The following is a 17673-nucleotide window of genomic DNA, read 5'->3' as shown; positions in this document are numbered from 1 at the left end:
GTCTAGAGAAAGTTTGCATTGCAGCTTGTTCCTTTCTGGCTTGGAGAGAAAAAGAAAATTAAAAGCCTTAGTAAATGGGTTAGAGATAGCAACTGTGGAGTTACAGACATAAAAATGCCAGAGCTGGATATATATGAACTGCTTTGGATCCTGCTTTGCCACGTGGATCCTATGGGTGAAGGTTTTGACGGGACTTCTGGGCACTTTTGTAAGAACAGCTCTTACTCTGTGGCCGTGTGCCATGAACAAAGTCAGATTTATGCCACTGCATGTTCGTGTGGAGCCTTCCTCTCAGTGAGCGTGGTAGGGGAGTGTCACTTATCCTTAGTCCTGTCTAATTGACAGAAGATGTTAGGCAGGAGACCTCTACCCTCAAGCCAGAGTGTAAGCTTGTTGTATTTTAAAACTTCATTTTAGTTAAGAAAAACCTGTGCTAACAGCTTTAGCATCAGAAAATAGCTTGAAGTGCTAAAACTAAGACGCTCAGCCTGTTAACACGTGAGGGTGGCTGAAGCGTGCTTATAAATGCTGAACCTCAACATTTGATTGTTTCTTCTAACAGTAAGCCCCGTCCTGGCAGGGTTTGTGTCTATGATTAACTCTATTCACGTCAGGAGAGCAACTAAAACTAATGAACTGCTCATCTGCATGAGCAGCTCTTAGAGCAGGGCTGGTGCCAGGGCGCTGCCGCTGGGGTCCTGGTGCCGGAGCTGGATGGCTCCAGCTGTGCCCTTGCTCCTTTAGGGGAGCTTTTCTGGAATCCCTTGCGAGTGCGAGGGGCCATCCATGGAGATTATCCTTGCTGTCTGAATCCAAGGGTTATCAGTGCTCAGCTGTGTGCATGGGCTAGCTTCTGGTATTTTTTTTGTTGACTTTAGAAATTGTCTGCATTTGAGTCACGATGCAGTAATTGTCCCGTGTGCCACAGCATGTCTGCAATGCACAAACCTCATTTCCGTATGTGGTCAGCTGGAGTCCTGCGTAGCAGAGCAGGTAAGAAAACTTTAAATCCCAGCTCCAGAAGTGTTTCCCGCGTTCCTCCCTATGCATTAAGTGGCTGTATGAGATTGGTTGTGTAGAGGGAGGACAGTAAAGTGCTCTTATGTTCTGGTGTAGGGCAAGTGGACTCCTGCTTTCCTTCTGCGACTGCCTCCAGAATAGCACAGCAATACACCCACCGCTCTTGTGCTTAACCATAATGATAGACCAGGCTGCGCTTTTAAATGCGAGGGCCGTGTGCCAGATTTTGGAAACCTGGATGCAAGCCTGCAGTGAAAGATGAGGCTAGAGAAGGAAACAACTTGCTTTAATGGGTATGTAAAGGTACGGGCACTGGATGCTGGGTCTGTCAGCTCTGTTAGTACGCGTGGCCCCTGTAGACAGTGACTGTCGTGTAGTGCCACAAGCTAAGCAGAATATGCGTGTAGCTCAAGTCTTCTGTACTACTAAATGCAAGTCCCCAGCATGTTGGGGCTTTAAAGCAGCCGTGGAGGATGGGGCTGGTTAGCCAGCTGGGCGCTGGAAGCACAGGGAGAGCCGGTATGCATTGCCTCAGCTCTAGGAGGAGACATCCTCCTGCAGTCCGTCTGACGTCCGAGCTGACCACCAGGCTGAGAAATAGCTGGCCCCAGGGGCTACCGTGGACCCGACTAACGCACGTTTGCATTTGTGTCCAAGGGCACAGCAGGGTGTAGCTGATAGGCACTCCTAATCACTGGGAATAACTTCCTGGTGGTTTAGCACCCTCCCCTATCCCAGCCAGCTTGTTGGTATAAATGCTTGCATGGTTACACAGTGATCCAGGTGAATATAAGCGCTTCTCCAGGGAGAAGGCAGGTAAGGAGGGACTATCAGCTTGATCAGTCTCTTGGCTGAGTTCACCATGTGGACACACGTTTGTTCTGGCAAGCCTAGGGGAGCAGCAAGGGCACAGGTGGGTTGGCTGCTGGTGGTGGCTTCAGTGCTGCAGCTGTTGTAAAATGCCTCATATTTGCTTTATTTACAACTCGAATTTCTCTCTCTGTTACGAATAAATAAACCTTTGTACTGTTGATTCTTGAAACTAGATAGGACTGGCTGAAGATTTGCCCTAATTCTAAGGGGTTTATAGAGAGGGCTACTTCTGCTTCTGTTATCAACTCAGTTGTTCATCTTTAACAGCACACAGCTGCTGTGGGGTCGGGATTCTTACAGACCTGTAGGAGCAAAGAGGGGGCAGCTGGCAGCCTATAGCTGTGATACAAAATGGGTGCAACCAAGGATAGAAGAAGGCTGTACTAACATGGATTTGGGGAGATTGTGAAAAATATCATAGAAAATAGGATGCCCCATGGAATCCGTAGCTGGCTGTTAAAATATCAAATAATTAGAATGAAAATTTCTGTAGCGCTTGTTCGTGCTTGTAGCTTTTAATTGGAAATCTCAAATAATAAAAGTATTTGCAGATCAGCTAGTTCCAGGCTTGAGAGCTTCTGTGTGTGAAATCCTAAGACTGAGAGGGCATCAGGAATAACTGTTGTTGCAACTGGTTTGGACAGCCTGAAGTACTTCACAGTAAAAGTTTAAATGCATTTAGAATTTTCCGCTCTCAAACTGTTCACTAATTAATGCAGACAATTTCTGACCTGAAGGAAAAATAAAAGTACTGCCAAAATTTAACTGGCAGTGGTTTGATAGTTGAGTGTGCAGGGGGCTTTTTTAAAAAAAAAATTACTCATGTGCTCCCTAGTGTTTGCAAATACCTTACCTTTTAGCTGAAACCCTTTTATTTATTTATTTTAGTTCCAAGCCAGAAGTGTGCTTTTGGCAGCCATAAAACACATGCATATTGTAAGAAAATCTGTGAGTTGGGTAGCAGTATTCAGGTATCCCTTTGGGCTGCACGCTGCATCACCTAAATCCTGGATGTAGTCTATAGATAGAGGCAGCAATTAGAAATAAACCAAACTCATTGCTTCAAAACCAGAGTAATAAGGATATCTGAATAATAATAATAAGGGTATCTGAAATATGTGGGATGTTTGCAAGGTAGGTATGAGGTTCTGTGGATCTCGGTGGGTTCTGATAAACCATAGTTTCATAGTAACCCTTTCCTAAACTTTCTCTTATGAATTTGTTCAATAAGGACCATGTTTCTAGTTAGAAAATGATAAATTTGTTCCAGCAAAGTTTACAGTTAGTGACTGTGAATGGCTGTTATCCTTAGGAGGAAGAATTATATCCATTTTGTATATTGAGTAGTGGCTGGTAAAGACTGAGTGGAAAAGGTGAGGACTTGGACACCAGGTTCTGTGTTGATGCTCTTCTACTGATGAAGTTAAAATACTGCAGAGCTGGAAGCTCTGCAGTGAGCACTTGACAACAGAAATTTTAATGATGGTGGTGCTTGTAAATTTTATGTATCCTGTGTTCGATCTTCTTTTGGAACAGATAGGAGGAAGTATTAAAATGTTTAAATAAACTTGTAATGATTTTCCTAAGCAAAGACTTAAAGCCAAAATACTTGTATCCAAGTTCTCAGTTAGATAAACAATGCTAAAATAAACAATCGACCCCAAACCTACTGTCCTAAAAACTTCATCCTATTTCCAGGAACGAACCTGCTTGCCAGAACATAAAGCAGGGGTTTTCCTCGCCGTGTCCTGCCTGATCTACAACTTCATTCTTGCTTTGTGGATTCGCAGGGGCCCCTTAGCACCTGGTGCTGGAAAACCAGTTGTGTGAGCTCTCCGTTTTGATTCATGTTAGGCTTCGTCCTATTCATCAAACAGGGCTGTGCTTCCCTTCTGTCTAGTGTACCTTCTGGCACAGTGGGTTTGGCATGAATAATGGGCTCGTTCGGCAGTTCCTCTGCATCGGTACGTTTCCTTCTCTGCCTGCAGCTGAAGCAGAAAAGCATCTCCCAGCGCGGGGATGGTGGCATTGCCTTCTGGCTGAGCCCCTCTTAGGAGCAGTGGTGATCCACTTGCCCTTTTTGTGGGTACATCGCCTCATCCCAAAGGGTCTTTTCCAATGTTAACAGATCAGTTTAGTGCCTCAAAGTAGAGTAGGACTTCTCCCCTTTATTTAAAAGTGTGGAAAATAAAGATGTCTGGTGGAGCCTTGTGATAACAAATATCCACCGAGGACGTGGCCCCTTCCTGCTGTCTCCCTCTGCCCCCACAAGCCAACACAATTCTTGTCCAGTTGGGTTTTAGTACCTCTGCTGGTCATAATTTGGCTGGCGATCCGGTGCTTAAATGTATTTTTCAAATATTATTGGAAGCTCTTTGCCAAACTGTTATTTTTCTTGGGGAGGAACTCAGAAAAGCTGGATGAAATATCAGCTCGTTCCTGTTGGGTAGTTTTTAATATTTAAAATATAGCTGCTGAATCTCCTTGAAAGAGGCTTTCTTTTGCAAAAAAAGGGGTAAGGATCTCTTTAAACTAATAACTGGTTGAGTTTTATTTTAAGCTAATGATTGAAACATCCTGGCTTTCTCAAAATGAGTCAACCACTTTTTAATAAGAAAAATCAGTTTTCTTTTTACTGTATTGCATGAATAGTCTTGGATACGTTTTACCAGTTTAAATGAAACAGAAGTGAATCGGTGAGACTTCAAAGGAACCTGCAGTTCATCAGGAATACTTTGTCAGTTGCTAGTTTGTAAATTTGTCCTTTTCTTATGCATGTAAAAGAGTTTAAAGTATTCTGTGAGTGCTGAGGTCTTTTCTCCCTTCGGTTGCTTATGGAATACTAATGAAAGTAATGTATGTGCATCATGTGGAAAATATGTTGGCAGACAGATACCTGCAGTGCCTTAAATGCTTTGGCATTGTCTTTGTTTAATCAGTGGAGTTGATCCCTACTTCCCCTAGAGGCTTATACTTTCAGAATAAGATCAAAGGTTTTTATAAAAATGTAAGCAAAGGCAGAATTCACCTATTTTAGAGATGAATGAATAGATAAACAGAAGCTTAAAAATAAAACCTTAGGCACTTTGCTCTCTAATATAAAATGGCTTGTAGGAACAATAATTACAGTAGTCATATATATTTAAAAATCAGACATCTGAGATGTTAACAGAAGAATTTCCTGGAATTAAGTACCTATCTGGTTAAACTTTTGTGATTTGTTTTCATGATGCTTTCTAGAAGAGTAGATGTTCTATGCTGTGTCTGCGTGCTTTGCTAAATTAATAAGAGGACTTGGCACTGAAGATGCTCTTTGAGGAATGCCACATGAGACATTCTTGAGTTAAAGGAACAGTTAATATATCCCTTAAAATTTTTTTATTCTTTTTTTTTTTTTTCATATTCCATCTGCCTTTTTGTGCCACTGATTCTTTTAATTACCCCTTATGTGTGTGAAAAACAGCATAGAGCAACTTGGGTGGCTGTTCCATTGAAGGCTGGTTCCAGTAAATATTTTATGGAATAGAGAAAACAGCTCAGGAGTATCAACAGGTACAGTTCATGTTCTGATGCAGATGTTGTATATTATAGCTAAATAGGAAATGGATAATGGAGTCGTTTCAGTAAAACTGCAGGGAAACTGGGAAAAAAGCAATTTTGTTAAAACAAGGTTATGACCGAGAGTATTACTTCTCAAACGTGTTACCAGGAATGCTTTCTCAGTGTTGACTGAACAATTGTCCTGCGTTCACAAGTGACGTGTGTTCCCACTTGCTGTTTATTAACTGATCCCTGCAGAAATAGCAGGGAAGAGCTTTGCATTTGGAGTCAGAGCATCTCCAGTAAATGCATTTGTGTTTGCCTTGGTAACACAGCTTTTCTGCCTGTAAAAGCCCAGCTGTAATGCTGCAGTAACAATCTATTTTTTTTTTTTCTGTAATTATGAACTTAGGAGCAGCACAGTGAGTTCTGCCTAGCCAGCTACTTAGAAAATACCACATTTAAGAAATTTCAAAGCAAACTGTGGGCTTCATTCAATTCTGTTTCCTGAAAATGTTGTATGAATGGACTGACTTTGGTACATCGGACCTGTGCTTTATATGCAAGTATACCAGCAAGAGTTGGAATAGCTGAGTTAATGAAATGGTGGCTAGTCTAAACCGTGTGGTAGAGAACTTTCCACAGGACAAAGTTCACAATTTCTAATTTTAAAAAACCTTTCTGCATCTAAGCAGCATATCATGCTGTCTGTTCATTACTAGGCATCTTCTGGTTTTAATCAGGTAGAGATGCAAGTACCTGAAAGGTGAGCACTTCTTAAAATAGCAACCTGTTTTTTAAGTATTGTCAGAACACTGAAATGATGAACGTAAATGTAGAAACGGAACCATTTTTCTTTGACTGAATTGCTTCAGCAACTTTTAAAATAAAGTAGGGGTATTTGTTTTCTTTACCTTTGAATGAGATCAATGGGACTCCATATTCCCAAGCTGTCCAACACTGAAGTATGGTTTGGAATAAGAGACTGACTACTGAGTTCAAAGTGTCCTACGAAATGCCCCAAATTTGTGAGAAATTCAGAGAAATAAACTTTTCTCAGTTATTTTCCTATTTTTTTTTTTCATTTCAAAATGGAACTAAGAACAGGCATCGCAGACATGATTTTGAGATGTTCCAAGCTTTTGTGGCCTTTTGCTCATCAGTTCAGTGAAACTTGTATCAAACTTGTCTTTGAAGCAGTTAATTTCACTGTTACTCCAATAAGCTTTACCTTGGTTTTGGACAAGATAGGAAATAGGACCAAACATCTTCTGTGTTCTTGGATGTCTGTATACATTGTGATGCGTTGTGTAGGCAGAAGTAACATGTTAATGCTACATGAGACTGCTGCTCTTACTGCAAAGTAAAGTCACTGTATGGGCAAGTCCTAAGGCACTATATAGTTCAGTGTCTCTTGGACATGTTTGTGGGATTGTATTACATCGGGCACTGAATGTCATAAGCTTCAGGAGGAACTTAATTTACATTTTGGAAGAATAGTAAGGATCCCCTCCCCCTTCGGTCTTGCAATTGGTAGATAATAGTGTTAGTATCTGAAGCTGTGCATACCAGGGAGTAAAATTCTGCCTGCACTACAAAGAGATCTCCTGTCTACTTGCCACAGCATGTTTTTGAAGGCTTTTGTGTAACAGCAAATGTTCTAAAAGAAAAATAAGAAAAATACAGTAGATCATAAAATGAGTAGGGCAGGCTTGTTTCTAATGTGTGAGAAGATTCAGTCTTATGAATGTTGACATTAATCTAAGAAAAGATTGATTAATTTAAAAATGTATTTTAGTTCTCCTCAAAAGGATATGGAGAGGAAAACAGAAGAGCCGTCTGCAGGCAGCCAGTACCCTAAGGAAGCAGTGAGGAAACCTCAGAATGCAGATCGAGGATCCAGGGGCAGCGATTCCTCCAGGACCTCCAGGAAAAGCTTCAGGCTGGATTACAGGTTAGAAGAAGATGTAACTAAATCAAAGAGAGGCAAAGATGGGAGATTTGTCAACCCATGGCCAACATGGAAGTCACCAACCTTGCCAAATGTTTTGAAATGGTGCCTCATGGAAAAAGATAACAGCAATGTGCCAAGTTCAAAACAGGTAAGTATTTATTTATTCTGGTCTTGATCTAGATTGCTCTTACCTCTTCTGTAATTGATAAAACATGATAATTCCTAACTAATGCCTTTTAGACAATTTTTGGAGACTCTCCTTGGTGTTGTCTTTCTGATTTTTGGAATTGCTTTCTTTATTCTTTTCCAAAAGCGGGATGATCCTTTCTGCCTTTTCATTTTTTTTGACTTCCAGTTAGTTCCCCAACCTTTGATTTATCCAGGTCAGTTTATTTTTACAAAAACAACAAAAATGATCTCCTAGCTCAATCATAAACTACTTAAACAGATAAACTGTTTAATTTTTAATAGGCATTGCCTTCTGAATCATATAACAAACATATCAGACAAAAGCTGTGACATGTTTGATTTTAAATATCCTTTTCATACTGCCATTTAGATAATCTTTTTTTTTCTGTAAATTTATATATATTAAATAGTAGCTGTCTTGCTTATGGAGATGTTTTTTCTGTTTCAGTGTATCAAGAGAAAAAAATGTATATATTAAAACTAATCTGAGCAAGTATTTGTACTGAAATATTAAAGGTACAGTGCCAGCCTACTGGGAAACACTATTTTTTGTTCTTTGTGTATTGCTTCTGTCAAATGTGTATATAAAGAAGGTCTAAAAAAGAGGAGGTGGGAGAAGCAACCTCTGAAAGCTGCTTCTTTTCCATGAAGAGTAATGGATGTTGGAAAACCATTGGTTGGATGGCTCCAGTTTTGACAGGATTACTTCTCAGTTTATTTTCTAATGTGTTGTCTTGCAGTGCAGAAGAGCTGTGCTAAAGGGTACACAACCAGAGAAAACATTTTTGAACCAACAAGAGTTAATAATGCTTTTAAGCATCCAAGAAAGCTAGTGTAAGCTATAATCTCCCAGGCAGTATTTAGCAAGAGCTTACGTTTTTATTTTTATCATATATGAATTACCTGTGAAGGAAGTAATTTGATCAACTTTACTAGCAGGAAAGTTGTTATTTACTAACACAAGGGTGAAAAATTTGGGTATTTCTTTAAGGAAATGTGACACAGCATATTTAAGGGAGAATTAATCCTGGCTGTAGTTGTTCTGTAGTAATAATTGACTTCAGGAAAAAAAGCCCAACAAACCTATTTCGGTCTTGAGATCCATTCCAACAATGTACCAGTTTAAATTTGGTGTTGTGCTTCTGTACATTATCTGTACCTTGTAATAACAGCAGTTGTATCGCAGTGTGTACAGCTTTCCAGATAGCGTGTTGCATTACGATACTTCAGCCACATTTATGTAAAATTCACATAAAATTCTTCCCAGTTGCCTTTGACTGCTGCCCTATTCTGTGTGTGTACGGTGCCTATAATCATCGCTGCAGATCTTGTCAGCACTGGTCAGAAACTGTTTAGTGACTGAGCTACCTAGTAGGCAGTGCTCAGGTGTAGTGCAGACTGCAGAACATGCAGCTTTGATGGCAGTGGAGAACTGCAGCGCTCCTCTTTAATTTACTGGTTATCCCTGCAATAAAGGATGATTACAAAGAAATCTGCACTCTACCAGTTGTAAAGTGCTCTCTCTCTGACCCAACTGGAATTCATTTTGGACTAATTTTATTGCTTTGCATCTGAAATTGTTGAATTAAGTGCCTGCAATTATTCAGTAGCTCAGTGAAGTAAATCAGAAACAGAAGAACCTAGATAGGGATCAATGAAATGCACTTCTTGGATCCTCAGCCATTTTGATGCTTGTTCCAGTTACGTTTGCTCCACACCTAAATCAAGCTGTAAAGCACTTCTGAGCTTGTTTAAAATTCAAACTAAGGGCTCCATACTTTATTTAGCACTGGTAGATAACATATCCTTACAAGAGATTCCTGCTCTAGTTTCCACTTTTGAGTGTGCTGCTATACTGGGCAGGTTCAGTTTATCTGTACCAAATGCTTTGCATATGTTTCTTCAGAAAAATAAAAATAAAAATTATCCAGGTAGTTCAGTGGGTAAAAGCTGTATGTATTATAATCATGTCTTCACAATAAGCCTCTATCATTATCTGGAATACATAACCTTTTTGTACTTTTAATACAGGTTTTATTAAAAGCTTTTTTTTTCCAGTGCCATTGAAGTGCCTCTGAAGTATTAGCTGTTGGATCAACAATGGAGAATGCTCTTATTTCTGTAAAAATCCAGTGGTATTCCAGCATGAACTAAGTGCCAAAAATCCTAAGCTAATTAGCAAGTTTTACCAAAGCCAGTCATGTGTTTCTCCTTCCTTTGCATTAGGAAGGAAAGATCTGGGGGTGGGAGACACAACATGGCACAGTAGGGCAAGTTTTCGTATTCTACCAGTGATAAAGACAAGACAGCATTAGGCACGTTTCCTTCTGTTGGTAGCTGACTTGAAATTGATATCATGTTTCAAAATTCTACTGTAATTCCTGTGGCATTAATGCTTCTGGTCAGTCTGTCAGAGAACAAAATGTACTATAGCAGGCCAAAGATTCTTTAAGTTTATGTATTTTGTTCATTATCCTGTTGTACAAGTTTTAAGAGTTTCATATGAAGTATACTGCCAGTAGAACTTGTGGTTCAGTTTGAGATCTTCTAAATTGAATAGCGAGTGCTCACTGCTTTAAAAGTAGGCTTTCAATCCAGGTTCTGAACCAAGAAAGTCTTTGGTTATCAGGAAACTTTTTTTTTTGTTTCTTCTTCTTAGGAACAAACCCTGAAAATGCTCCTCTGTTTTTTTCCTATGACTGATCTTAAGGATGTGGTCCATGTTGTTCACCATTTCTCAGTGAAACATAAGCTGCATCTCAGTGAACACATACTAAACATGTAATCTCATTGAACTGTCATGTGGCAACTAATCTTACTACCTGTCCCCTTTGCCACTGGTTGAAGCTGAAGCTGGCCCTGAGGAGACATGTTGGGTCTTGGAACTGAGTCTCACCTTCCTTTCTTCAGGAGGAGTGAGAAATCATTGTACATAAGCAACTCCTTGCTTAGTATAAACACTCTGTCAGGCACTCCTAGTACTGGCCAGAAAATTTTGTTTGCCAAAAATAGTGTAGCCAATAAGTAGAATGACTTCTTTTACTCATTTGGTGCGAGAGCCAAGCAGTTGCCTTCTTATTTGAGACATAGAATGATTGAGCTGTCTTACCTGAAATAGCAAAATTTAGCTCTTTCCTAAGAGTTTGTCTTTTGTGGGTATAGTTGTGATGCAAAAGTGTGAGGACACAGTGAACTTTTCCGACTTTCAGTGCAAAATAATTTATAGTCTGACTTTAAAAACAAGTACATGAAAAGAATGTTTGCCATGAAAAATGCACTTACTGATATAAAATGCATTGTGAGAATTATTAAATTTCATATCTGTGTTTAATTTTCTTGACATAATCTGTTTTATGGACTTAACCACACAATTTCATGTGTTGACCTGATTTCCATTCTTGAGTAGTATGGCACTGCTGTGTACTTAGAATGAAACATCACTTTATTTTTTTCCTAGAGAAGTGACAGCTTTTCTCAGTCTACTAATCATACTTTGTTCATTGTTGTATGAATTAAATGATTGTATTACACTAACCAGTCAGCTTTAGAGGTTCTCTATACGGTAAGTATATGCCTCTTTTTTTTTTTTTTTTTTTTTTGGAGACTGTAATGAAACGTTTTCCAGGAGACACACGTCTTGTCCATTAGCTCTCAGAAAAAGCAATTTCATGAATATTTCATTACTTACAGTAAGATTTCACTATCCACCCCGACATATGCCCTCGAAATCAATAAAATATTGCAGAGTAAGTAACTTCCCTGAAGCTACCAGGACTGTTTTAGCAAAGGAAATCCTAGACTCCTAAGCTGTCACAGTATCAGCTGAGCTTTCAAGGGAGCAGGAGGCTGACTCTGTCTGAGCTATCTATCTGATAGTGTTTATCTGCTATGCTGGAGGCAGAGAATGAAAGCAACAACGAAGACAGGGAGAATGTGGGTAGGAACCAGAAGTGTTGGGACATGAGTGGTTAGAAGGGAGAGAGGAGTTGTCAGAAGTCACCTAATAAAGGAAAATTCTACTCAAGTAATGTGAGGAGTGCAGAGCACAGCGATCTGGGAGGAGAGCTGTAGCTACCGTACAACAGAGATGGAGATGGTCAGGAACTCTGAGAGGACCTTTTTTTTAATAGAAACCCCCCTATTTACTACGTATAAAGCTTTTTCCATTCGCGTTTCAACCAAACTGCAGTGAAGAACATAACTTTTGTTCAAAGAGAACGGAGTGGTGGTTTGATGATCAGTTTCAGTAGAAAACATACAGCCGTGGCCTCCTTTGTGCTGACTACAGCACTTTTGAGGCTGTGTGGTGTCAAATTTGGAAGCTGATCAAGCCGAAAGCTTTTTTTCCCTCCTCTGGATTAATATTCAGCTGATTTAGTTCTCTGAGGTGTCAGATCTGAGAACTGTGTAAGCATTCCTGCTGGAACAAGAGGGCAGGTGGGGGAAGGTTTCATTAACTTTGTTACACGGGAGTATGGATTTTGGTTGATGTAGGTCATTCACGGGGCTGCATCCCGAACCTACAGGCAGATCGGTACAGTGATTTATTCAGTAATAATTAAATTTTAATTACTTAGAAAGTTTCAGTAAAACTCCTTGAAAAGCATAGCTAAGTGCCTAAAGGACCATCTTAAAAATGAGATCTGAGTCTCAGTGCTGTGCTAATATTCAGTAAATTACTGGCAGATATGAAGACAGAACTGTAAAAACTATCAATATGAAGTGAGGATAACCTCCAGGTGGTCCTTCCATACATAGTGGGGGGAGAGGGTCTGCTACAGGCTGGTAGAACAGAGCTTTGGCAAATATTTTTGGGAACATTGTATTCTTTTATCCCTGGTTGTGTGACTTATTTGTGCTAGGGCTTGGGGAGGCATCACTTAGTTGCACAAGCTGAGCTTTGCAGGGCTTTCACTGTAACGCTTTCAAACATGCTTTCTCTTGGTAGGTCTCTTGGCCTGATGGAATACTCTTGAGCTCTCTCCTCTCTCTTGAGAGAGAAGTGAAAATGTGACAAAATCAAAGGTGATTTTAGGAGGAAGTTGCTGGGAAAACACCCATTAAAAAGGCATCTGTACGGCAGTTCTGAGGTTGCTTAAAATATAAACAAAATGAGTCTTGACTGTAATGATTGGTGCCTTATATGAAGCTTTTATTCTACAGCCAACTACGTTTTCAGATATCTCATGCATATTATATTCTTTTTTGCTAGGAACTCGATAAAGAGCTTCCAGTTTTAAAACCTTACTTTGTTCAAAACCCGGAACTTGTTGGAAAGACGGGAACTGGCATGCGAGTGACGTGGCTGGGACACGCCTCAGTTCTGGTGGAAATGGATGAAATCGTATTTCTTACTGACCCCATCTTCAGCCAGAGGGCTTCCCCAGTGCAGCTGATGGGTCCCAAGCGCTTCCGAGGACCTCCGTGCACAGTTGACCAGCTCCCCAAAATAGATGCGGTGGTGATCAGCCACACCCATTACGATCACTTGGACTACAACAGTGTAAAAAGTTTAAACGAACGCTTCGGCAATGAGCTGCGCTGGTTTGTGCCCCTGGGGCTCTTAGACTGGATGCAGCGATGCGGCTGTGAGAATGTGATTGAACTGGACTGGTGGGAAGAGAACTGTGTCCCTGGCCATGACGCCGTAACTTTTGTCTTCACCCCTTCGCAGCATTGGTGCAAAAGGACTGTGACAGATGACAACAAGGTTCTATGGGGCAGCTGGTCTGTCTTGGGACCTTGGAATAGGTTTTTCTTTTCAGGAGACACCGGCTACTGTGTTGCTTTTGAACAGATAGGTAAAAGGTTTGGACCTTTTGATCTCGCAGCCATCCCCATTGGAGCTTATGAGCCAAGGTATGAAAATCTTAAGTTTGATCAAAATAAGAAAAAAAAATTGCTGAATGACCTCCCCTTCTAAAACCAACCAACCAAAACCAGTGAGGCAATCAGAAGATGGAGTTAAAATGTCTAGTTTGCTTGCCTGTGTACATGTGGTGTTCTCAGAGGTTTTATTCTTCAGTACTAAGTACAGCAAGGGTGAATCAGCTGACTTCCTTCCATGAAAATGTTGAGTAAAAATCTGGAATTACTTTGTGGCCTTTTCTGTTAAATAGCATCACACAACCCACATCATTTAGATGCATGCAGCTTGGTGTGTTTTTCCCTTGCTTCAGTCCTTATGCTGCTTTTACAACTTAGCTGGAGACAGAGATTAATCTGTTGTTTCAGATCTATTTGTTCAGGAATCTATATCCTACTTATCATGGGGTATCTAGACTTTTAGGTGATAACATTCATACAGTGCTGGAGGCAAAGCATGTATAGGCTGGGAAAGGAAGATAGGAGTCAGAACAAAGTGTACAAATCTTTTTTTTTTTTTTTTTTTTTTAAATCTCCTCTGATTTACTACCATTCCCTTCGTTTGTCTTCTGAAACATGTACTTTTTGATAAGGAATACTAGAATAAAATTAAATACAATTTAAATCTATTGTCTTACTGCCTCCAGGTACCAATAATATGTATTAATACTATTAAAAATATAGGTAAGAAAAACTTTTTGAAAAGGGGAGTAAAATACATGAGCTGTTGTTCTGTGGGTACGTTGGTATATTCCAGCTTGTCAATTTTGAGTTCTCTGGATATTCTTCAGGCATGTATACTCTATAACTTTTTGATTAGGCAGGTGTATTTTTTTTAAGACTCCTTGCAACTTAATGCAAGTTAAGAAGAAATCTGGCACTTAATTATGTGACACAAAAAATGTACTTTGTGTTTTGGTAGGTGGTTTATGAAACACCAGCATGTGGATCCTGAAGAAGCTGTAAGAATTCATATTGATGTTCAAGCAAAGAAGTCTGTAGCAATTCACTGGGGAACCTTTGCTTTAGCAAATGAGGTACATTTGAGCACTGTATATGATTTCAGATTTCTTGATTACGTGATCATTAATGAAACTTTGTTCATGCAGTTTACATTTACAGATATGTAGTATATACCTAAAATGTGACATTATAGAAGTGAAAAGTTGTTCCTATAGGTACTAAAGTTAAAACAACTCCAACATTTTCATAACTGAATATCATGTTTCCATGGTTAAGATTAATTTTAAAGAACAGAGTTATTGAAACATCTGGAGATTCATTAGCATTTTGTAACTTTACCAAAAAATATTTTTTAAGGTTGAATTTCTTTCTGATGGAAAAGTCCATGAGACAGAGGAACACATTGGGAATGCTGCTAGCAGCACATTTAACGTCCCTTCTTTGTTGATGAAGGAACCAGATGCACAGAAATAGTTACAACTGTAGTCCTGCTGATTTAGAGAAAGTAAATATAGGTAATAGATCTCCAGTAAAGTACAATTGCACACTTTTTTTATTTGCCCACCTTCCTGCTTTGTATATGGTATAAGGTTAGCAAGTAAATACTAAAATGCAAAACATACGGTGCAGAGAAAGACTGAAGTAGCCAAGAAAATTACACTTTAGTCAAACATTTCAATAACTTCACGTGTGCCCTAAAATCTGAACCTTTAGGTTTTGATCAATCAATAGATTGATTCTTACAACAGCTCCTCTATCCTTTCATCTGAAAACGAAAAAGAAATTAATTCAGTATAGATTCCTACAACCTTTTGGGTCTAAGCATTCCACATGGAAAATTAAGTAGATGTGATACCATTACCAGTAATTTTAGAACATGAAGGCAGAAAAAAAAAAAGGGCAAATTTCTGAAAAAATAGGATGATTGTATGGAGGTTTAAATAACTAGAACATATCCTGTAGTGTGAATAATGAACGTTGTAGGTAGGGATATCTGTGCAATAATAGAAGCAAACTCAGCAGTGCATCACATAAGCACTGAGTGCCCTTAGTTCAATACAGTATTTATTAATTATGACTGTCTAGTAAAGAAATTGAGTGCTATTTTTGATTCATAGTTAAATAATAGCTTCTTTTACTGGCAAAAATATGGAAAAAATAGGTTATCGTGAATTGTTGCTGATTTTCCCCTGCCCCGTCTCCCCATTTCTAATAAGCAGTTACCTTAACAGTGACAAAATAAAAATATGGTGAAAGGGAAGCATCTACATATACTTTACACCTTGTCTGGTAGCTCTTTTTCAACTTTCTTTGCAACATTTGCACCAGGCAACATGGTAACTTTGTTCTGAAACTAAGTATGTTCACCTGAGGCAAAATGTTTGTAGTTATAATGTTTTCTATCCATGATACTTGTAACAAGCTGTGTCATTAGCACTTGAGATACAAATTAGCTATTTAGGAAAAAAAAAAAAAAAGGATGATTCTCCCTTATGATGCCTTTTTTGAAATATAACAAACACAATGAAGTAACTTAAGAGGAACAATATTGAAATGGCACGCTAAAACTGACAAGTTTGTTTTACTAACGCAAGAAAGCGCCATCTACTGCCTGTTACTACTTCCTCCTCTGTGCTAAGAATAACTAATGACCATGTTTCTGCTTTTAAGAAATCTAATTTAATCTAATAAGAGCTTACGGATATGGTTTACTGGGGACTGTTAGTGTTAGGTCAGAGATTGGACTTGATGATCTTGAGGTCTCTTCCAACCTAGAAATTCTGTGATTCTGTAATTACATTGAAGACTGAATTTTGGATAAGTTGCGTCTTACTACTTACTTGAAGAATGTAGATCAGCATTCTTACTGTTTAAAAACTAAAAATTACACCAAACATTTTTGTTCAATTTGACAAATATGTTCCCCGATTTTTTGGGGGTAGTATTTAAAATGTAAGCCAGTGTTCTAGAGTGGTGATACTTCTTTTTCTTTTTTTCTACCATATGCCTCAATTGTTTTTTTTTTTTTTTTTCTCATATTGCTCTTTTCCAGTATTATTTGGATCCTCCAGTTAAACTGAATGAAGCTCTTGAAAGATATGGCTTGAAAAAAGAAGACTTCTTTGTCTTAAGCCATGGAGAATCACGGGACTTGAGCACAAACGATGGGTCTGAGTAATGAACCAGTAACAGTTCCTCGTAAGCCTTGTTTGATTTGAACTAGAAATTAATATCACAAATGTTAATTTGATGTACTTACAAAGCAGATTGAGTGAATTTGAGTTCTAGGTTTCAGGTTTGTCAGCTTCTTAAGTAAAGCTTGCATATAAAGTTCATTTTACAATTACACTTTTTTTTGTTGTTAAATTGATTTTACTAGTTAAATTGTTTACAAATGTTGAGTGGTGTTCTGGTTAATATACAAGGTATTGTCTGGGTATAACTTGGAATTTTAGGCTCACATACATCACTGATGTACACTGTACAGTTTTTTTGTTTTTTTTTCAACTCTTCATCTTACCTGTAACAGCAATAATAGCCTCAGAGCAGGACGTAGTCTTATAATTAATGGCTGACTTGAATTATTCATTGTCAAAATGTAAACTCCCAATTGTTAGTCATTAATTTTAAAATTACGCCCTGTTTCTTGATAGCTTCACTCTGTGTTATGTGGGGAGTCTCCCAGTACAGCTGTGTTGGTAAAGCACAAGCACAGTAAAATAATTATTTTACTGAGTGCTTCTACACTTTCATTTACTGAGGAACCACAAAAGCTGAATTTTAAAATGATTTAAAGAACTGTGCCTTTAAGAGAAAGAGCGAGAGAGCACTTAATAATGCAACATTAATGTGTAGATACTTACTGGTGGCCAGAATATCTGCACCCTAATACTGTTTTGTCAGTGTCTTTAAGTTAGGCCTGAATGCGTCTAAAATAACTTTTTTGTCAAACGCAGTATATGAGATGAAAGAGTCACTTTATGGCGCTTGTCTTTGCATTGACTCAGCCTATTATTAAGTACTTTTTTTTAAGTGAGAAGTCTGAAGCAAGGGCTGCGGTAATTTTTCCTTATAGCTTCCCTATAATTTTAAAGTTGAATGAGAGACTACAAAATTACTTACTATTGTAATACTTGGCTAAATGTATCTGTATCAAATTGCCATGCTCATTTACAGGATTAAAGCATATTGTTGCCAAAAAATAAAAAGGTTGTTATTCGCCTTCATAATTCATTGGAAAATAAATCAATTGTTCATGATTTTTCTCA

At 38.7% G+C, this 17673-nt stretch overlaps 1 protein-coding gene across 7 annotated transcripts in view; it reads left to right on the top strand.

Moving 5' to 3' along the window:
- NAPEPLD (N-acyl phosphatidylethanolamine phospholipase D) overlaps positions 1 to 17673 on the top strand; it is a 21094-nt gene extending 3421 nt beyond the window's left edge. For 3 of the 7 annotated variants that reach the window (XM_027459507.3, XM_072031067.1, XM_072031143.1), the window contains exons 2-5: positions 7232 to 7535; positions 12789 to 13435; positions 14364 to 14478; positions 16458 to 17673. In XM_027459507.3, the coding sequence (XP_027315308.3) occupies positions 7232 to 7535; positions 12789 to 13435; positions 14364 to 14478; positions 16458 to 16583 (1192 nt within the window). In that variant the 3' untranslated portion in view covers positions 16584 to 17673. Of the gene's footprint in view, positions 1 to 1168; positions 1314 to 1786; positions 1934 to 5422; positions 5446 to 7231; positions 7536 to 12788; positions 13436 to 14363; positions 14479 to 16457 lie in introns of those variants that run through there. The other 4 variants (XM_072030975.1, XM_072031008.1, XM_072031116.1 and 1 more) reach the window with 4 other exon arrangements.

This window comes from Anas platyrhynchos, chromosome 1 (assembly GCF_047663525.1).
Source record: "Anas platyrhynchos isolate ZD024472 breed Pekin duck chromosome 1, IASCAAS_PekinDuck_T2T, whole genome shotgun sequence".
NCBI lineage: Eukaryota > Metazoa > Chordata > Aves > Anseriformes > Anatidae > Anas > Anas platyrhynchos.
Note: the sequence above shows the minus strand (reverse complement) of the source record. Positions and strands in the feature narration are given on the sequence as shown.